Source organism: Chiroxiphia lanceolata, chromosome 7 (genome assembly GCF_009829145.1).
Source record: "Chiroxiphia lanceolata isolate bChiLan1 chromosome 7, bChiLan1.pri, whole genome shotgun sequence".
Lineage (NCBI taxonomy): Eukaryota > Metazoa > Chordata > Aves > Passeriformes > Pipridae > Chiroxiphia > Chiroxiphia lanceolata.
Window position 1 is genome coordinate 33,451,775 of NC_045643.1, and position 22,729 is coordinate 33,474,503.

The following is a 22,729-nucleotide window of genomic DNA, read 5'->3' on the forward strand; positions in this document are numbered from 1 at the left end:
TTCAAGCTAGTTTTCTCTTTGCATTCGAATCCTTAAACTTCTGGTCATAGTTCTTTAATTTCTACAGCATGAATCACATACAGAGTTCAACATCCAACAGATATATTGAGATAGGAATCAAGTCAGCTGTCAAGATAACACAATGTGCCTTAATATTTATGTAGTTATATATCTTCATAAAAATATCATAATATTTTCTTATCTCTGAACTTTCCAGTCTGTCTATCTACCTGACTGGGTTACTCACCACTTACTCGCCTTTATCCCATTAATGGATTCAGCCCTTACCATCCTTTCTCTTTTCCTTTGTTAATATGCCACTCTTTTGTCTTCCTAAACTTGTTGTGACTACTTGTGCATCAATGTAAAGGAATTGTTAATATTATATTATATATAATGTGTAAAATGGAAGCTGTCTCAAACTCATGTCTATCACAGAGGAGAATTCATGCAGGGGAAGAGGAAGGTGCGTCTTGAAGGGATCTGTGGGCAGGAAAATGCCTTTGTGCCACGGGCTGCAGCAGGGTGAGCACACAGGTGCTGTGGGGGCCTGCAGGAGGATGGAGCTCCTGACACATCCAGCATTCCAGGCCAGTCACCCTGTGTGAGCTGCAGCAGTCCTGAGGAGACAAAGCCCTTGTCTTTGTGATAGAGAACCGAATACCACAGAAAAAAAGTCCCCCGGAGGGAAACATGGAACTAGGAGAAAGAAAGAAGAGATAATTGCAGAAAAGTGTTAGTTGGAAGAGGTTTTTCCCTCAATTCTTTTCTGAAGAACTTCACTTTTTAGAGACATGTGGCAAAATGTCTTTAGACAGTTCTAACATATTTTATTCTCCCCTCATCTCTTTGCTGTTCATTCCTTTTTAATGCATTTCTTTTTTCACCTTTTCCTTTCTACCTTACTCTTTATTCTCATCAATCACCCTTTGATTGCTTTATATTTACCTTTTCTTTGTTTGGATCAGTTATTGAAAGTAAGCAACTGCTTTTGATGTCTCATTAGCACTTTTGGAAGCTTTCTTCTTGCCTCCCAGTTTCTGGTTACAGAAGTGTAACAGTTGTCATGAAACCAATATTGTAAATAATGGAATCTGTGTGTTTGTGTAGCTGATGAATTTATAATATTCAGTTCCCATAATTAAGGCAACCGAAAAGGTTTTAGCATATAAATAAAAAACACTGCCTGCATTTTAAACTTAGGAAGCTGCACAGAGGCAGCTTCAGAGCAGCCACCAAGCAGAGGTGCCAACAGCAGAATCAGATATCACTGCTGGGAAAAAAATACATTCCTGAGTTTGACATCTGGGTCCTGCAGCTGGAGTGACTGGAAGAAGAAAGGGAAACAGTACAGACTGTCATCAAAAGGAGATAGTGGTGCCAAGTGGAAATTACATACAGATGCCACTTTTTTTGCTTAAGACAAATAGCTCAACTATATAAAAAGACAACAGCTACAACATCCAAAGATGTGCTTAGAAGTGCCTGATGGGTAAAGGAGGGTTGCTTTTTGTGAACAGAACTGGCTTATAACTAGAGATGTGAGATTTGGAGTTTGTAGTTGGATAGGTTTTAATGTTTGAACAAATAAGCTCCAAAGAATTTTTATGTATAGAAAGGCAAAGAGCAAACGTGGTGTATTCCAGCTACTTTGTGAGTAACTCATTGTTTCAGCTTTCCTGCCTGAGACTTCACTTTGCAGTATATCATCTTGCTCAGCACACCAGTTACCCACACAGGGCCCACTGTGAGCACTCTGCTGAAAAGCCCCAGCTCTCTGAGGCAAAAACCAGTCAGAATTCCTGAGGTAGCTGTGATGGCGTCGGGAAGCAGTGCTTTCACTGGCCTACTCTGTTCTACCTCAAAAGCTTGATTATTAATAATTTTAGTGGGAAAAATTGTATTAGGATCCATTTTATGCACATATTCTTCACTATACCTTGCTTTTACTTCTAAATGGTATACGATATCTGAATTTGTAACTGTATTTACCTGTGTATGAACCCTCTGGAATCACCTAGTGGATGGACTACTATTTTTCATTTCTTTGTGGCTATTTAGTGTCATAAATCCTTTCATTAAAAAAATGGTTGAAAGTTAATTTCTTTTTTATTTTACTGTGTCTCTTTTGTGTGTATATTAGGCATGCTCTGCTTTCAGTCTTTCTTGCAGTCAAAAGACAGCTTTCCTAGAACCATATGGCTCAAGCATGTCAACAGAGAAATAATGTGTTTTCGCAAATAAAATTGAAACAGTAATCTAGATTTAAGGTGTTTTAGGAGTTGCCTGGCTGATCAATATGATCTTCTGGGGAAGACAGATAACCAGGTGTATCCACTAACATATATGTGGTGCTGTGTGATACCTAAGACCTGCTGTGAATACAAAAATGTGCCTTCTTTGCTGAGGAAACATTAAAATATCATTGGGGATGCTCTGACTAGACAAGGTACCAGCAACAGCTTGAACTAGGCTGTGACTGGAAAAGGCACTGGATCATGCTGTAGAAATAAAGAAGAAAGAGGAGGAAGATTTATATTTTGGGTTTATTTAGATCATAAATTAGTGGTGTAAATCTATTGTACAATGGAAAGATGTCCATGTACTGGAATCAGTTATACCCTGTTGATAAATTCAGCAGGAAAGTTGAATAATTCAGGGATCCTAAGGGTTTTCCCTTGTTTACAGAGGTTGTCCTAGGAAAGCTGTAGCACTCTCAGTGATACAGGTTTTTTTCTGTAAATATTTACAGGTTTTACCAATTCCAAGATCATCGAAGTAGACATCTTTTACAGCATAAATCAACCTTGATTAATAAAACTGTGTCATTGCCATGGTATCTTATTTTAGAGATAGAGTAAAACTTCTCTTTCTGTTACCAGACCTTCAGTACCTGCAAGTTGATCCCGGACTACTCAGAATAGTAAATGGGAATGCTTTATTTGGGGAGTGAGCAGTTGGTGGCTTTGAAATTCCATCTACTGAAATCCTTGAGGAAAGGTGAGGCAGTCTGGCAGCTAAATAACTTCTTCACTGCAGAACACTTCACATAACACACTGCAAATCGAAAGGAAGAAAGCTTGAACCCGAATCAATTCTGTACAAACAAGCCCGTTTCTTGTTCAGCTTGTGTTCTAACTGCCTGTCTCGGTGCTGTCAGAAGCAGCATCAGTGGGTCTGGCCACCATTTGGGAAACCTGTGTGTGTTTGAGTCACACATTGTTCTTGCAGGATTTCCTTAGGCTAAGGCACAGAACTGAAAGAGCTCCATTTAAGAGAGTCTGTGAATAACTAGGAAACGAGCATCAAACTCGGCATTATCTGAAGATGTTTGTTAACATGCAGGATGTTCCTTAAGGCCTCTATCTTCAATGAGAAGAGTTTTTATTCAGGATTGCTTTTTGAAAAAGCAAGTGTTCTTTTGCATGCATGTCACTATGGGCCCGACTCAGGCAAAGAGCTGTTTGATGCTCTTGGCACATGTCTGCTCCTCCAGTTTCCTTGGATATCCTGCTATAGGCAGCTTTATTGGGAAGAAGATTATAACTTTTGAGTAGTGAGAATGGGCACAACTTAAGCCTTGCCACTCTCCTGTAAACTACTCCTGTTCTATTGCAAAATTGTAACAAAAAATCATAAAATATGGTTCTCTGCTGAGGGATGTCTAGAAGAAAAAAAATGTGGAGAGAAGACTCTGCACTTTCACCAGAAGATCAACTGTGACCCTTCCCTTATCTTGATAAAAATACTACATTTTGTATCTAGCTCAGAAAAAGGAAATAACATTGTATGAGCAGTAGGCTCTGCTTTCTAAAGGATGTTGGGCAAAAGGATTTGTTGTTATATAGTGGAATAACAAGCAGCTGAAGAAGCAAGTTTTAGCAGGACGCCAACTCAAAAGTACAGCCATGGAGATAAATGAAGTTGAAGTTTTCCTATCAAAATCTGAGACTGTGACCCAAAGTATAATCAGTTGGGTTTGTGTGTGTGTGCCTGTGTGCTTGCATGTATGAATGAAGAAGACAAACATCTTTCCAGAAGAATGTTCTTAACTGAGGCCTTGCCTACAAAATTTGCGCCAAGGAAAGAAAATCTAGGTAGTTGTACTGGTGTAGTTTTCTGTAATATTGGCACAATCTCAGAAATGGCTTAAGAGAAGAGAGAATAATTAACCTTTAGACTGTGAAATCCTTAAACTGTGAAAGACATCCGCTAAAAAGTTAAGGAAGCATAAAGTGGAACCTTGTGCATTCAAAGACAAAAGGGATCCATTCATTCACTCACTCTTGTGTTCTTTGTGTAAGCATCATCCTCATCTCTGGGGAAGCAAACTCTTAGAAGAATACAAATGCTATATTCATGTTTATCTAATTAATTTATTGAGAGATTCCTAACTCAGCAGACAGTTTTTGTATATCGAAGTCAAAGGTCTTAACATATGTCAGCCTTCTTACACAGATGTTATACATTTGATATCTAATAAATAATTAAACATTGGGCTCAGCAAAGCTACACAGAATATAGATTTGGCCTACCTAATATCTGGAAAGCTACTTATTTTTGACAAACAAAAAATAATTTAGATGCCACAATGATTTTAATATGGCAAAGTGAGGTTGTTCACAAGATGTGCTTTGGAGGATGTGTCTATTTATGTTAATTCAGTGCCAAATCAGACTGGGATATTGAATACATTACCATTTTCCACTTCATGCCCACTGACGTATAAATCTTGTAATATTAGCTTTTTACTTCTGGTGGTTTTATCAATTGACTCTTTTAGATGGAAGAAGATCTTTAAAAAATGCTAGAACAGCATAAGCTTTGCAGTTACACCATCTTCTCAGCTACTTAAAATTAGAAGTGAAGCCATGGTGTCCTGTATATGAAGATACCTGCACTTCAAAAGCAACAGGAGTGTGGCTGAAGTATGGCTATAACAACATATGGGAACTACTTTCTCATCCTTTCCGAGTCATAAACAATCCACTGTTTCTTTTCCACAAAACCTGACTATCTATTGTAATGTAATGGAACAAATACAAAGCATCTGGAAAGAAAATAATTATAATTAAATTAGTGTTTCCAATTAGAGAAAATGGTGAACCTTTCCCTTGATTTAGAGTTATAATAATCATTTGTAATCTGATTTAAAAGGGGCTTATGGTTGCATTCATAAAACTGGCAGACATTAGGACTGACATGACCTCTTAGGTATCTAAAGAAATTATAGGCCTACAGAGGTAAGAATATATCATTAAGTCCTGAGCTGACAGCATTTTTTTATTTGTACTGACCTTTGGTTGGATTAAGTCCAGTCATCAGAAAATAATTCCATTTCAAGCAGCTGAGAGTTATTATGAGGTTTTGCTGATTCAGGATTAAGTGTAGCTCTGCCCGAAGGGCTCGTGAGGATCAGCTGTCCGCTCGCTTATGGACACTGGGAACAGACCGAGACTTTGTGGCTGTTCCTGCTGGTGTAGAGCGGGATTTACCAGGGTACCAGGATCGCCTGCAGCTCTGCTTTTGATGTGGGGCAGGGGTCTGTCCTGCTCTAGACTCTGACACCTGGATGTACAGGACATTTACGTTTCTACAAATGAGACGGACACTTCAATCTGAACATCGGCCTTAAAAAGCTTTTGTCCGTTCGCAGCAGATCTGATACCCCGATATCTGTTGCTGCTCTCGTACAGAACCGTCTCAGATTTGATGGTGCCAATGACCGACGTAGATCTGCCGGACTCCAGCAGAAGTCAAAACAAAGCACTTCTCGGCTTTGTCCGAGGACAGCCTTACTCCTATAGGTGCTTAACGCACACTTAATCCTACACAAAACATTGACGAGCAGGAGGAGGAGCCCTCTCGCAAAAACAATGTCCCTTGTCAGGGGACATCGGTGCAAAAGCTCGGGTTTCCTCGCAGTCTGAGAGCTCGCTCTCTCTTGGGAGGCGCTTAATCGCCGTGCTGTTGTATTTGATGGGGTGCTTTTGTCCTGTGAGTCCTTTTGAAAATGTATAACTTTGCATAAATAAATATTCACCACATCGGAGAGAGACTAATTGTACAGCCCGGTGGTCAGGACAGTCGGGATGGATGAAGGGCCAGGTAATCACAGCTGCTTCTTTGGCTCCATCGGTGACAGTACCTCGGTTAATATCGCCGAACAGCACCGCTGCGGGCTCAGTGTAACCTCAGCACTTCAACACCCTCTTCCAGTTCAGGTTCATTTTCCTCGCAGGACACGGCTTGCAGAGGGCATCATGGGCCCCACTGGCTGGCAACTGAAAGAGTACATGTAAACTGTCTGGTGCTAAGAACAGGGGATTTTAAAATGGTTTGCTTTTAGACACTGGAAGTATTCTAACAAGATACAAAAATCTTTGTTGTGATTTTTAATTGTTAGTGGAACTGGTGAATAAAGGAACAGGATCTCTTTCAAACACCTGGGCAGCTGAGTGGTTCTTGAATATCACAGACAAAGGATCTTGTATCCTTCATCTGTCGCAGCTTTTAATACAGAGTCCCCACAAAGTGCTTGATGCAGGGGCAAAGTTTCTTAATATTCCCTCCATGTTAGCGTATAGTAAGAAGCAAGAGTGAGCGGATTCAAGGATTTGTGGCTCTGTTGACTGTTTATTCGCTGGGCTGAGATGTGGTTAGACTGTTGGACTGGTGAATACACTACACTGAATATTCATGCAGTTGCCAGGCTCTCCCCTTCCCTGCAAAATATTAGGAGAGCCATGTAGTTCCTATAGCTCCGTACATTCAGACTATGCAGTCAGAGCATATTTAGTTTGGCTTCAACATAACTGGGCTGACAACATATCTTCAATGAAACTAAGTGTGCATTTGCTAAGCAGATTTCATATTGTGAGGCAATTTCTTCTTTCCTTAGTTGACAGGCTGAGTATATGAAGAGAATCACAGCATAATACTTACACTAAATGGTTTGCTTTTTAAAGTGATTGTTAAATAGAAGACCTGTTCTGTACTTTTCAAGTACCCTGCTTTTAAAAATCGCACAAACATCCACCACATTCCAAAAGTCCTGTGAACTCGATCTATGAATGTGGAGTCGCAGTGTGCCTTAACAAGTAGCTACATTGAATCTAATGAGCAATATAGGTTATACTCAGGAACGTGATTAATCAGCTATTGCAGATCTCTTTAGTTTAAAACGGTTATTCCTGGCCTCTTTCTTGAGCTTTGTTTCACGGAAAAGTCCTCTGCAGGACCATGATCACATAGTTAACAGGTAATGATGTTTTATTTAAGGAGCAGTCAGGGCTCACTTCCCTTAAAGAGGGACATCTGTTCTCTCCATTCTCTCACCTTTTCAACCTCTTGCCCCCTACCTGAGAACTCGTTTGTTTGTTTAACAGTTTGGCTGTTTACTTAGGGAAGTTTTGACAAGACAGCTAAACCGGTCTGACAACTTGCTGCTCCCAAAGCCGGGGTCCCATTTCTTTGCTCCCCCCACAGCTCCCAAGTTCGTGAATCCGCCCTCACTCTTGCAGTTGCTCTGATTTTTGACGTCTTGGTGAGCCAGTTCAGTTCACTATGCTGGCTGAGATCCATTCTCGTCCTTTTGTTAGTTCGTTTTCTGTGGGATTCACAAATAGAGGAGTCAAACTAAGAGCTCATTGCTGCTGAAAGAAAGAGGGAAAAAAACCCTCCTACTTTTTTTTCTTTGCTTTGCCATGTGTCTGACTGCTTTTATTTTATCTGGGATGTAGTCAGCCCTTTTTCTGAGCTAACTTCATTAAAATGGTATAAAATACATTAAGAAAAAAGATACTCTGTCTATTTAGTCAATTAAGTCTGTTCAAAAGAAAGTGTGACTGATTCCATAGATAATGCACAGCAGGGGACAGGTCCAGAGGATTTGGAATAAGAGAGTATTGAAGATATCAAATGAAAGGATTAGAACAGGGAGGGAGGAAAGGAAGGAGGGAGACTGAGAATCTTCCCGACAGAGGAAGTTAAATTGCTTCAAATTCCCGTGGAACTCCAATCTTCAGGAGCTGAACTGGTTTGCCAAGGAATCATATAAGCAGCAAAGGCTGAGGGTGTGCAAGGGTAAGAGTAAAGGAGAGAAGGAGGGGACTGTGAGGTGTGAAACTCTCCACTTTTGTCCTGTTGATCAGCTCAGTGCCTTGTGTGGGTGCGTTATTAGAGCAGGATTGCTCTGTTCAGGGATCACCCCAATGGAGCTGGGGAGAAGAGAGCAAACAGAGCGGGGTGGGGGCATGGCCTGCTGGGCCATGGAAAGGAAGGTAGCAAATAGTGAGGGGTAAGAGAGGACAGGAACTCATTAAATCTACTTGGCTGCCGAATTAAATCTAACGTGAGCTGTGCTCTTGTACAATAATCCCTTCTTCCCTTTCCTTCTTGTGGGACTCTTGCTTCTCCTATCAATGCAATCCTGTACTGAGTTCCAACAGTGAACTTAGCACTTGTATGAGACATAGTTCTTCCTCTAAAGAGCAGGAATAACAGCTCTCAGGCTTGCAATCAGCCTCTTGTTGACAAGACATTGCTGTCCCATTAAAACACCTCTATAAAAACATCAGAATTATTCTCTTGCTTCCCACAGATTTTAGAGATGGAATTGATCTGTGGAAACTGAAGTCCCAGTTTCATCTTCTGGTATCAAGCATATCAGCATTTCTCTCATTGGTGAACTCATGTAGACAGGCTTGGCAGAATCGGTGTTTTTAAAGGTATTTTAAATATATTTTTAAAAGAGTAATTGTAGGAAGGGTGACAAGGAGTTGTGAAAGGAAAGTTAAGAAAAGGTGTTCTACTTGAACTTCTTGGGTTTATTTTGTGTTATGTCTATTGAGGAGTGTGATGCTCACCTTTGGCAAGGGACAGATTAGGATTATCCTCAGTGATGATTATTGGTGTCTGGTCTTGTTTTAGCCTTTCAAAGTGCCTCAGTACTGAGAGTAAATCCATGGGCAGCTCGTGTTCCTGGAGCTGTGGTGGCATCAGTGGTGACAGACAAGCAGGAGAGGGGCCTCCTCAGCCTCCTTATCCGTCCCCTCTCTGGGAGATCTGCCCCATTACCCAGTGCTGAGTAGGAAAGAACCAAGACAGTAAACAAACGTGCTGTGATTGCACTTTAAGAAACTTGAGAGTAAAACCAACCTTTGAGTTTAAACTTTTCATACAATATAGAAGTAATTTATCTTCCAGCTAAAGAAAAGCAGATGTTGGAAGGGAAATGCACAAGAGAAGATATAGAAACACTTGTGAAGGCTCTGTTTCTTCTTTGAAGAGTTTCTCTTTAGTTTTTCTTACTTGTGCAGGATATTGTGTGTAATCCTAACAGAACAGAACCATTAAAAATTCTATAAAGATATATTTCTAAAGGAAAAGTCTAGTAGAATAGAAACTGTGAGAAGAGGGCAGTAGGAACAAAAGGCAGCATCAACAGCAAAAAAATCCAAGTGAAAACCAAACCAAACCAGAGGCCAAAGAACTCTTTACAGTGTAAACCTTCAAATATCCCTCATAATTTCTACTTATGTTTGTGTGGTGAGGATCTATTCCTGGTGTGAATTCCAGAAGACAAAGATTTTTTAGATGTTGACCTCTTTCTTTCAAACACTGTGCCACTGAAGACAAATCATTGCAAGACAGTTGGTAGCTGGGTATGCAAAGCTTGCAAGCCTTCAGAAAGAGAAAACCATTTTGCTGAAAGTTTATTTCTCTTGTGTTCAGCAGAACAATTCCACCTGCTCCAGACTGAAATATTTAGTTTTTTGTGCACCTCTGACTGCAACCGAAATCAGAGCAACTTGTAATCTTCATTCGTAATTGATTGGGGCTGGAAGGTTGTACACTTTAGGAAGCCTAATTCTTTAGGTACCCTGCTGTCTCTGCCTTCAGTGGGAGTTTGTCACCGAAGCCATCTGTCCTTTCAAGAAAATAGTCATTTTAATCAATACCTGCTACATCTGTAATGAATCCTGACGCCTCTGAAGTCAGTAGTAGCTGTGCTGGAGCCTGGGTCACTTGTATCAACACCTAAAAATGGTGCTTATAATCTACATCATTATATATATGTAGATGTATTTATGTTAAAATATATATAAGCAAACACAAAGTATGTTTATAAGAAGCTCTATTAAAATATGCTTTCAAACCCAATAAACATAGCATCGTTTAATTGCATGTCCTGTTAGAACCGGAATGGTGGGAAGATAGTGACAGAATTGATGTGACAGCAAATTCTCTTTAAACTTCATCCTGATAAAGATTAAATATTTTCAGAGAAAATGAAAAGAATGACAGAAAAGTTGTTGCCTAAAGAGAAAGGATTTTAAGAAATCTGTGCCTTCTTTATAAGCAATAATCCCAGTGCTCATGTAATTTCAATTGACACGTGATTTATGGCTGCGAAAAAGAGTCTGTACAGCTCTTTCAAAACATAAAGTGAGGGAGTGGCATCCTTTGAGCAAAAACCTCTGGGGCTCTATCTGCTTAAGTGTTTCCTAAGTTTCAGCACTATGAGAATATGAGAATACTCCATTGTTAGGGGATTTTGGAGGCATGCCTGGATCAAGGAAGTACTTCCTCGTCATGCTGTTTCCTTTCCCAAACAATGTGAAAAATGGCCTTTTCAACCAAACATCTCGAGGTGGTCACTTTGTACATTGTCCAACTAGAGCACAGCCATGGTAAGATAAACCATTCACTGGTATGAATGGCTCCATGTTATTGCTGCCACTTCCTTTTTATTTTCATGGTGATTTTGTTTTGATTTATGGATGTGCAGAGAAGTTCAAGCCCCTGTGTAATGATTGTGTCATAGAACTGGCCAGGGAAAATACCCCAAGTGACTCCCCCTTGCTCTCTGCCCTCAGCACACAGGAGCTCTCTCACCTTCCCCACACCACTCAGCTTTCCACGTGCTCCTCTAACGTGGGCTTGGTACAGCCTGGTCACACAGAGTGAAAATGCACCATCAAACACTGTATTACAGAGGAATTCTGCCCCAGTGCTTTAAGTGTTCTGACTCTACTTCCAAACAGCATTTCAGAGGAAGCAAAAGCAAGTTCACGTACATGTTCTGTTCCTGGTTTAGCTCTGCATGATCCAAAGGATTTCTAACTAATCTTAAGCACACAAAATGTGTGCATTAGAGTACTGGATAAAAATGCACGTTTTAGTCCAGCACTGCTGTTGGCACACTGCAGAATACTTAGTGCCTGAATTGCATGGAAAGAGTCTTTAAATCCATTATAAATCTTTGAGATTACCACATAAAATTTTAAACTGTTTTTTAACCAGTACTCAGTGGGGCTCACATTTGTTTTCTGCTCTGTATCTTGAGTTGCATATTTAAAATTACTTGGACACAGCTATTATTTTATGACCTCAAGAAAATGCTGAGCCCATGCATCGTGTGTATCTTGAAGAATGTCATGAATATTCCGTATGCTAGTGAGGAACAATTTGGAAAAAAACTTGGAAAGTCCCTTTGAAAACTTTGACAAGTTCTTGGTGTGTGTGGACTTGTCCAACATATAAATTACAAAATTAGGTCCATTCACCTTTGACATTGAATTTACATTTTGAGAAATGCATTTACTGGGACCACTTTTGCTTCAGAAAGACGTAAAATAGTCACAGCCTCAACAAAAACCAGCTTAATGGTGATTTTGTTTTGAAAGGGAGAAAATTAATGTTTTTTACCAACATGGAGTATTTGGAATAGCTCAGTGGCTTTGAGAGAAATTTGCCTGATTTTCTCTGACTTACTCAGAGGTAAAAGGACAGAACTGGTTTCATAATTTCTTACTATGTTTCCTTGTGACAGCTTCATTCAATTTGCAAATATTTGATCTGTCAACAGTACCAATATATGTTATATTTATAGATATATAAAGTTATTTAGAAATAAATACATGTGGCTTTTGACTAACTTTTCTTACTGGAGCAAACCCCCAAGGAACTTAAATCTCCTTTTCAGGACAGTCTTCTGTCCATAGTTTCACTAATTCTCCTGAGAACAATGGCAGTTTAATGAAAATCATTTTCTGGGGCATGGGTTGAGTTTTTTTAGTTTTGCTCATTTGTTTTCTACACAAATCCTTTCTGTTGTTTGTTTAGTGTCCTTTCAGTGGTCTTTGGCAGTAACCTGACTGCTGAGTTTATTCTGTCTTGCACCCTCTTTCCTGTTAACTCTGCTCCAGAGAACAGTTGTTTGACTGAGCCATAATGGGAATAATCTGAGTTAATGCTGGGAGCTCTAAACATTTCCTCAGCAAATAAGCAGCAGTGTGTTGATAGCCTGTAAGTATTTTATAAGTGCAATTAAATCACAGTGATTGATTGGGCTGGAGCGAAAATCAGAATCATTTAGAACAACAAATTCTTCACGGGGCAAACCCTCACTAAATTAAGAAAACACACAAAGGTACAACAAAAATAAACAAGGAGTTCTGCTCTTATACCACGTTTTCCTCATTTCTCAGCTCTGTTTAGGAGGAACAACTTGATCAAAGTGAGACCTTTTGTTTCTTGAAAATACATCTTTCCTGTTGTTAATTTATGTTGAGTGAAAATACGCGTTACTTGACTGATCTAAAAGTTTAGTTGCTAAAAGTGGGAGGAAATCTGCTTCCTTTTCATTTTATCTCACGTTTCTCTCCCTGTGCCTGGCTCCAGGTAACAGGATCTTGCACTTTCGTAGTGCTTGTTGGACTCCTCATTGAGCTCATTCAATTCTCTTAATTGCTGAAACCCTATTTTTCTGCCAGGTTAGTTTTGTGCTGGTTCAGCAAACTGAGACAGCTCAACGTAGAATCAGGTGACTCCTACTGTCATTGAAAGGGAAAGAGTGCAGGATGCAGCCAAGGCTGCAGCCTCCTGCCTGGAGAGGAGGGAAGTTGAAAACAGAAAGGTCTTGTATTTATGAAAATATCTAAAATAAAGCATGGAATTTAATGTATACTTTAGCATAGCGGTACTTGCTCCACAAAGTCACCAGGGTGCTGTGCCTGTGAAAAATTTGGATAATACCACTGCAATATCCGTGTTGCCCATTTGAGTTCTGTGTGACTACTAGACATCGTTTTTTTGCTCTTTTTGACCTCCAAACTGTTATATATATATATAAATACATATATATAAGTAACAGTTGTGTTTGTCCTTTTAAGGTAGGAACAAGTACTCTCAATGGCTCTGTCCTCTTGGGAATCCATTACTTGTGAATACATTCTACTAACATGAAGACATGACAAGACAATTAAGTTTTCAACACTAATTATGGGAAATTCTGTAGTCTGGCTGATCCCTACTAAAAATATTTTTAAGAACTGGTACACATTCTATATTTTTTAAAAGGATGTTAAGATTGTAATGTTACCTTAAGTAAATCTGGATGTAGACAGGACAGGGAAAGATCCATAAAGGAAAACAACTTACCTTCCACAGAGCAGATACACCAATAACTTAGTTTCTAGTCCAAATAGCAAAATGGTTTCAATCCAACTATGTTTGATTACCATTAACATGTGAAACTAATCTTAGAAGCACAGCAAAAGGCAGAAGAAATGTAGGATTGACTTTATATTCATGGTATAAAGGTGAGGCACTTGCAGCAATCCGAATTTGATTCCTGAGGCTGTGAACTTTAGCAATTGCTTAAACAGATTGTTTTTCATTTGTAGATATTTTGCCCTCAAGAAGTTCTTTAAGTGAGAGTTTAAGTAATTCTAAACATAATGTTAACTGGAGCAAATGTATTCTGGTGAAAAAACATATGACTTAGAACTCACAGGTGTCAATTATCAGGCTGTACTGAAACTCATTTTCCTGCTTTTCATGAGACAAGCAATTTCCAAAGAAATGATTGTGTATTGAGAATTGTAAATAAAAGCGTTGAGAAAAACATTTCACCAGAAATGAAAATACCACTCAAAATAACTTTTTTTTCCAAATACTTTTATTTTATCTTGAACAGAAAATTTTGCAAACCATCAATTACTGAGAATGGGGGGCAAACCCTAGCATGTAACAGAGGAGGCTTTGGTTATAAGTGCCATTTCTACAGCGGAGTTAAGCTATTGTAAACCAAACATCTTGTAGTAAGGTAAAAATATCCAGCCAAGTTTTTGAGAATAACAGCAACACTGAAAACATTTACATATAAACAACAAATATTTTCTAAACTTTTAACAGTCACTTTGCTACAATCCAAAGGGTTTAGTTCACGTATCTCTACATACAGACAGACACTAAAGCTCTTGTGAACTAACCACTTGTCCACAGGACCTGCCTAGACAGTTTGTCATCAATGCAAAAGGTTTTTTTATATAAATAAGTCAATTAAACTTCACAGAGACTAAAAGAAATAATATAAAATCCCAACTGTAAATAAATCTGTACATTATGGTCAGTCTTATTTCGCTGAACTGTTGCACAACTTTAAAGTGTCTGTGTATAAAACGACGGCAAGAGCAGCGTTAGCTGGAATGGAAACTTGAAGACTCGGACTCTGTAGAAACAGAAGAATGTCCCCCACGTTTGCTTTTTGAGAGGATCTTGAGGCTGGATCCTCTGCTAACTGATGTCAAGGCATTCTGAGCTGATGTTTTGAATTTGGCACCCAGGAAGGCGTACAGGATTGGATTCAGGCAGCAGTGGAAGAACGCCAGGGCTTCCGTAATGGAGATCCATTTGTGCACTATGGTCTCCAAGCTGCAGCGATGTCGGATGACTCCCAGCAGGATGAAGGTGTCGATGCTGATGCCAATGTAATATGGCAGCCAGCAGGCAAAGAAGGCGAGGATGAGGATCACCGTGGTCTTCAAGGCTTTGCGCTTCTGGTGGCCCTTGGAGTGTGACAGCTTGGATATGATGATACAGTAGCAAGTCAGAATGATGAGACCGGGCAAGACCAGCCCTACCAGGATATGCTGAAACCTGAAGGAGATCAGCCAGTTATCGTGAGGGTACATGCGATCACACAGGTACTTCCCCTCCACTTCCGTGGTGCTGGCGAAGATGATGTCGGGCACTGTGAGGAGCACAGCTGGCAGCCACACGCCCACGTACACCACCTTCTCAGCCAGCAGCTTCCGCGGGCGCTGGCTGTTGGTGGCGTGGACTATGGCCAGGTAACGGTCGAGACTTATGAAGGCCAAGATCAGGACGCTGCTGTAGAGGTTGACTGTGTAAATGACGTGAACCGCCTTGCACAGGACATTCCCAAAGTACCAGCTTATGGCCGCATCCACGGACCAGAACGGCAAGGTGATGACGAAAAGGAGGTCGGCCACAGAGAGGTGCAGCCTGTACTTATCAGTCATGCTTCTTTGTTTCTTCTGGTAGCCCATAACAATAATAACCAATCCATTGCCGATTATTCCCGTTAGGAAGATGATGGAGTAGATGGTTGGCAAGAAGATCCTGTTGAAATCGGCATTCTCATGCTGGAAGCACGGCTCTCCATAGTCTCCGTAGTCACCGGAACCAACCTCATCCGTGCCATTATCAGAAAATTCGATGAATAACCCAGACGACAGCTAAAAAAAAATAAAAACAAGTAAATTAGATGTTAGCCCCTCTGCAAAAACTTACTCTGTGTGGCAGTGTGTGTGGAGGACAGTGTGTGGAGAATGGTCCCCACCGTCACAAATGGGCAAACTTTTTGAAAACCAGATGGGAAAATACAATGTTCAAGTATATATATAAAATACACAGCAAATAAGAACACGTTAAAAAACTTCCTTTGTCTTTCTCTGAGAACTAAGGTCTTGCTAAGGGGCAAGGCGCGAAAGGGAAAAGAAAGGGAATGGCTGCTCCCAGAAATCTCGCTGGTTCTGGACACCTCAGTGCTCTGATCAGATACACACCACAAATGGGAGAGCCCAGAAGGGCTGAATGCAAGAGGTTTGTCCACACAGAACATGACCTATCACGTTTAACTCTTACAATAGAGAGCTATTAAAAAAAATTACTTGGAAATGCTGCTACTCCATAGTGCCTTCTCATTAAGGGGATGAGGTCAAGGAGAAATAGAGAAGGTAGCCTCGGCTGATGTAATAAAGGATAAATAATAGCAAGAATTCCCTGCTGAGAAGCAAATGACAGCTTTGCACACACAGACAAGAAAAAAACCCCAAAGCCCATAAAGAGCGAGGTGACCTTACTCAGGGGAACTCACACCCCATGGAGGGTCACCACGTTCCCTCCCTTTGTTCCCCACCCTCTGCGGTCGCGGGGCAGGGGGTGAGCGCGGCGGGCTCACCAGACGGATCCACTGAGCACAGCGGTGGAAAAAGGAAGCGAAATTCTGGGGAGGGCATGAAAGCGCATCAGGAAACCACCAACGGTTTTGGCCACCGCGCCGAAAAGCAACGCTGGCGGGCGAGTGCCATCTGGCTCTGTGCAATTCCTCAGCTCCTCAGATTTTCCTTGTCATGCCCCGTGTCCCGCAGACCCCCCGACCCCCGCGCAGGGCGCGCCCGCGGGTCCCGCAGCGCTTCGCACGCAGAGGCACCGGCCCCGCGCGGGCATTAACCGAGGACCTAAAGTTGGAACTTGCCGGAGATCTCCGCTTCGCTCCTAACTGCTCTCAAAACCCCGTGTCAGAGTGGCTGCCTCCGAAACACGGGGACACCGCCGCGCTTGGGCGGCGGGGGCCGGGCCGGGCTGGCCGGGCGCTGCCGCGCTCCCGGTGCCGCGGGCAGCTCGCGGTCAGGACGCGCACCGGGCCAAAGGGATGCCCTTCCCTGGAGTCACATCGCTCCAAACTTCCTCGCCTGTTCTCCCCCTCATCCTTCCCGTGTCTGAATGTTCTGCCGGCGTTTTCCAGCCCGCAAAAGCGCCACATGTCACTTGACCCGGCGGCCGGGCAGCAGAGCCCGCGGGCAGGAGAAGGTCCGGCCGTGGCCGCAGCGGTGCCAAGGTCCGAAGCGCTGCGGGCAGAGGCAGCAGCGGCCGGGGCTCAGGGCCGAGCCCCGCTCGTCTGCGCCCCGCAGACCCCTCCGTTGTCCCGACCCCGCCACCCGCAGCCTCCGCCGAGGGCAGCTTTGTTTGCAAACAGCGCGCACATGGGCACTTACATCCAGGCTGTCGAGGCTGCTGTCCATGCTCTGAGCCATCGGGCGGCTCCGGGCTCTCGGGCTGTCGCCGCCGCGCCTCTCGCAGTGACACCACTCGCCGCTGCTCCAAACACGCCCCGGCTCTTCTGGCGGGACGCGGCTCTTATAAGTTGCGGGGCTGCCCCCCCGCCCCCGGGGCAGCCCCGTCTGGCTCCTCCCCGGCGGGTGCCGCCCGGACTTCGGGCGGGCGCCTCGGGCCGCTCTTTGTCTGCGCCCCGGGCATGGGAACTGCATTTGCCCGGCGCGCCCGCGGGGGCCACGCACCTCGCGGGGACATTTGCCACCCTCTGATTGATGTGTTCATACAAGCGGGCTTTTGAATTTCCCCTCAAGAGCATTCTTTGAAGTGTGTTGTCGGGCCCCGTGTTGCCATGGGTACTCCAGGCGGGCTCCTGGGGAAGTCACTAGTCCAGGAATCGTGGTGGAGGAGGAAGAGGAGTGTAAAAATAGGCAACTCTGTCCTCAAAGTTGTCGCTCCCCCGCGCTGAAGAGAGAGTGTACTGAGAGAGGCAGGAAGAGAGGGATGGTCCCTAGTGAGGGATCTGAGGGATCAGAGTTCTGCAAACCTTTGAGGGGTTCTGCAAGGTGAGTGGGCTGCAGGTTGCCCTCTGAACTCTGGCACCTGTGGTTTTGGGTGAGAAGTCTGATGATGATCTGTTTCCAGTAGTTGGATGATGTAAAAACAACGACAATAACAACCACAAGATAAAAATGTGAGATTAAATTAGCAATCATATAGAATTAAAATAGCAGTCATATAACATAGGTTTGCAAGGGAAAACTACCAAATATAAAGAAATACAAACCAGAATAATTGTTTTTCCTTTCTCTGGAGTCTCAATACTGTTGATATTCATGCAGGTAAATTAATTTGCAGAAAAGATTTTGTTTACAGAATCGCAGAATCAATTAGGTTGGAAAAGACCTCTGGGATCATCAAATCTAACCTGAGCCCTGACACAACCATGTCAAACACTCCACGGCATCCAGTGCCACATCCAGTCTTTACTTAAACACCTCCAGGGGCAGTGACTTCATTACCTCCCAGGGCAGCCCATTCCAATTCCTAATCACCCTTTCTGTGAAGAACTTCTTCCTGCTGTCCAACTGAAACCTCCCCTGGCACAACTTAAAACTGTGTCCTCTTGCCTTGTCGCTGGTTGCCTGGGAGAAAAACCCAACTCTCACCTGGCTACACCCTCCTGTGGTTGTAGAGAGTGACGAGGTCTCCCCTGAGACTTCTCCTTTCCGGGCCAAACAACCCCAGCTCCCTCAGCTGCTCCTTATAGGAGGGGAACCCCAACAGTGAAACTATTAGAATAGTGTGTCCAGTGTGTGTGTGTCCCCTCAGTTTCACAGCTCACACCACAGTGAGTAACTCTATTGGGAATTATTGATTCAGCTGTTCAGATTTGCTCTTTACAGTTGGAATTTGGAGTGGAAAGAAGACTAAGGAAGAGAGCATTCTTTATGTGATAACAATATGCTCAAATTACCCTGGTAGCCTCAAGGGATGAAAAAATTGAAAGTTTGACAAAAGTTTCATTATTAAATGACCCTATTGTCAGTCTACGTAATCCCAGTCAGTTAAAACACCAGTTTTAGATGCAAATCTTATTTCCAGGTATTTGACAAGAATTACTGTCTTACACTTCCCCTAAAAGCTTTAGAACTCTTTCTCACGCACTACAGTGAGTATGAGTTTGGTTATGATTAATAACCAAATAACGGTTATCTTTAAAAACATGGTGTGTAAGGTATGACCTATAATGCCACTGTGTACTTTAACTACATTTTAATTCAATAGTAATTAATATTTTGCTAGTAGGTCTGGAAAATCACATACAAGTTGCATTAAAAGGAAACTGTAGTTTTCTAAATAAATTGGGAAACACCAATCTTCAGAAAACTCAGGATCTACTCTGAGTTTATACCCTGAAATATTTGAAAGGGATACCGTGCTAGAATTCTACAGAAATAAAAAATCTTCTCCTGAATCCCCCTTTTCAGATACTAACCCTAACCTTACTCTGCCAAACTTCTTTAAAAACAAGTGGGACCAAAGTATAATTATTGGTATTTGTTCCTTATTTTCCATAGAACCTGTGATACATTCACTGCTTTTTAGACACAAAAATAGGAAAGTAATCAAAGAATGTGCAGCACAACATTAGGTGGCCAGGCAGATAAATGAGCAAATGAGGGACTTTTATGTACAGATGAGTAGGATCATGTCTAAATAATTCCCTCTCACTCTTTCCCTTGTGGAGGATGCCCAGCTCACGGCACCAGCAGGTGCTGGGCAGTTCTCAGCAGGGAGATGCTGCTGCAAAGGCTCTCCAGCCCACTGGGCCTGCAAACCTGGGAACAAGGTTTCACAAAGATGTGTATTGAACGGGTGCTAAAACATTGCTCAGGGCAGTATAGAGATGTATAGAGGAGGTGAACTTTCAGGAGAGATTGGGTTGCACCTCGCCAGAAAGTCGTGTGGGTGAGAGATGTATTTTTATGCAGAAGTATTCCCATCTACCTGCGCAAGGCAGGACATTAAAATATGCTCCTGGTGCTGGTGGCTTGTGGCAATGGTGCAGATGAGCAAAAGATATCTATGCACATGAACTCTGAAGCTATTGGAAAAGTCTGGGAGTTGGCTGGTTTTGGGGTGGACAGCAGGGACCCTGACATGTGGGGCAGGGATGCACAGTGCAGTTGTGCCCAAGTAGGCAAGTGTTCTCACAGCTCCGTTTTACCATGCAGATGGACCCATAACAGCAGAGATTATTATGTAAAAATTGATTAAGTTAATTAATGGGATATGGAACTCTCACTCAGTTATTTGTGTTCATAGATAACGTAAGAAATTGGGAACTGTGGAGTGATCTGCTTCCCTGAATTAGCCCTGAAGGCCGTAGTGCTGAGTGCTGGGAAATTTGGGGATTGATACCCTATCCGATGAGATGTCACTGAAACGTGTTTGGATGAAGGTCCTCTAAAACTGTCATTCACACTGCTACTTTGCTATCTGGGATCTCTTTTGTTTCCTCTATCAGAAAATCCATGTGAAAACTTCCTTTGCTGCACAGAGGACCATCCGGGGCAAGTTAATGATTTCCAAAGTGATAAAAGAAGGGAGCTGTTTCTGCAGAGCATGTAATTCAGAGTCAGCCACAAATCCTCTTAAGACAGAGCTAGCAAATAGCAATTTCCAAGCTTATGTTTTGCATGACATGTTTTTCTGGTCACAGAATTACTGTGAAAATCAGACCTTTCCCAACCCATGTAATACATATTTTTGTTACTGAAAACCCGCCCTCAGAGAGTCAAAATCCTACATGTTTTTACACTTTTGTGCTGACAGTACAATTCCTCAGTTGTGAATTATTAACCTTCTTTTTTTGTCTTCTAAAAAGAGACATAAGTGCTTGTCATGCAAGAGCAAAATAGTTTCTAACAAACCTTTTTAATGGGAAAAATACCCTTTTGATTCAGCATCCACAGATGCAGGAAAAACAAATTGCATTTTCTTTAACTATGTTAAATGATTTACTTAATCTGAAGGCTTCACAAGTGCCCTTAACAAAGTAAACTTCTAGCTAATAAAAGTCTGATGAGACCATTACCTGTGGGCAATACCTAACACAAAGGGGATATTATCCCTGGCTTATGTAGTAGATGAATGCTAACATGGATTAATTACAATGGTGCATTAATAAGTTGTTCCTTACTTTTTAGCATTAATGGAGCTCTACTTTCACATCACAAAAATACAGCAATAGGGCTGAAAATACTGTACTATATAGCAGGGAGTGAATAAGTTTCAAGTATTCACTGATTTTCTCTTTGCATGTCAATTCCTGTACTGAAAGGCTTCAGAAAGGAGGGAGAGCATCTTCTGAAGAACATAACAGAAAATGTGCTCAGGGGTTGCAAGACATCAGCTCTGAGCAGTGGATTTTTCTATCCTAAGAAATATTCCAGGAACCAGTGCTGTGGACTTGCCGCTGGATGAAAAGTGGTTTCCTGATAAAGCTCAGACTTTTATTACAATACACTGGATTGACTTAATGGATCTCCCAGTGGCCTGAAGTTGTATACACAGGGAGGAAAAGGATACACTCTCCCTTTTCCATCTGATCTTTCTGTTGAAGCGGGAGAGGTATCAATCTTACGCCTGTTCCAAGGGTTACAAGCGCTTCGCTGGGGTTGGGTTTCACTTAATGGCTTTCTTTGCTCTTGCTTCTCAAAGCTGCCTTTCTCCATTTCTTTCTGCCTGTGCTGCAGTGAAACAAGCCAACCAACTGTTACCCTGATCCTGGAAGGAAAGTGTCTGCCCAATTTATGGGCAGGGAGCCACCTAAACTTACAGATTTGAAAGCAGAAAGACAGAATAAAACCTGCAAAGGAGCAGGACGTATCTTTCAATTGGTAGCATGTTACATCACCATAGAAATAAGTTCCCTTGTGAAAGGAATGATACTTGAATATCAGAACAAAATTAAAGGAAAAACCTTACATCAGTATAAGACAACAAAAATGTTTTCATCACTGGCATAAAAACACCCAGGTTTCTTGATGGTTCCTTGCTTTTAACAAGGAGAATTTATTTTGTTTCCTTTAAGTATTGCCACGAGGCCAATAGGTCTAAAGTCAGCACAGAAAAGTCAGCACAAAAAAAGAAGTGCTGTCCTCTAAAAAGAATCCTAGTGACTCTTGTGTTTTAATCCCACCTCCATCTGTGGCCTGCAGCAAATCACTTAACCCTCTGACTGTGTGCACCCAACTGTAAAATGGGGATAACAATACCTACTTACCTACCTCAGAGGAGAGTTGTAGGGATTAATTGGTTGATGTTAGCAAGGCACTTTGAAGACAGAAAGTGCTTATTTTAGAGCCTGTTGAAATTATTGGTGACACTGATCAGCTAAAAGTCAAAGGGGACCAAACTCATTAAGGTTCTGCTCTTCTTCCTCCATTTGGCTGTGTTTATGGGTTAGTGAATCTCACTGCATGAGGACAGTTTATTGTTTGTTTGGAAGCAGAGTAGACTAAAAAGATGCTTTGAACAACTCGGTTAATCCTTTTAACAAACATGTCTTCATTTGCATATCACTGGAGCTGAAGGTTTTATCTTTGATGATTCTATAGCAGAACAGTTCTGGAGACACCGTTGAAATGTGGGGTTTTTTTCCAGAATTGCAGTCAGATCATAATTATGAAAACTAAGTAAAACCTACGTAATTATATCTCAAGTATAAGTTTCCTATAACCAGGGAGTGTTCAGATAGATTTCTGTTTAACTATGAAATGTGTTTCTTATTATGTTCTTTTATGCTGTAAAATTCCATTAGTAACTTGCTCTAGTTCAGTTTGGATTAAAAAGGATGGGATTTGCTTCTGGGACCTGTGCTAAAGCCATGCTATGCTCCTGTCTTAAGAGCACATGGATAAATTAGAAAACCTAGTTCAGATATTCATGAATACATGAATATTGGCACAATCTCATGATTTCTTAGTAGATAGCTTTAGAAATACAGTTACATCTGGGATTGCTCCTACCAGTGTAAACAGGACACGGGTGCCTGGAGACTAATAGGCTGAAC

The 22,729-nt window shown here is 41.9% G+C and overlaps 1 protein-coding gene across 1 annotated transcript; it reads right to left on the reverse strand.

Annotated features, from left to right (window-relative positions):
• Positions 1 to 13,955: 13,955 nt before the first annotated feature.
• Positions 13,956 to 17,224, reverse strand: CXCR4 (C-X-C motif chemokine receptor 4). Its single transcript, XM_032693828.1, has 2 exons — positions 17,091 to 17,224; positions 13,956 to 15,548 (listed from the first exon to the last, which is right to left on the reverse strand). Exons 1-2 carry the CDS (start codon positions 17,127 to 17,129, stop codon positions 14,487 to 14,489), a joined length of 1,101 nt encoding a protein of 366 aa, XP_032549719.1. The 5' UTR covers positions 17,130 to 17,224; the 3' UTR covers positions 13,956 to 14,486.
• Between the last annotated feature and the right edge of the window lie 5,505 nt (positions 17,225 to 22,729).

Excerpts from the sequence above, each read along its gene's own strand:
- CXCR4 (XM_032693828.1), bottom strand. The coding sequence starts at position 17,129 with ATGGCTCAGAGCATGGACAGCAGCCTCGACAGCCTGGAT. Across the intron at positions 15,549-17,090 it reads GCAGCCTCGACAGCCTGGAT|CTGTCGTCTGGGTTATTCAT; the intron begins GTAAGTGCCCAT and ends ATTTTTTTTTAG.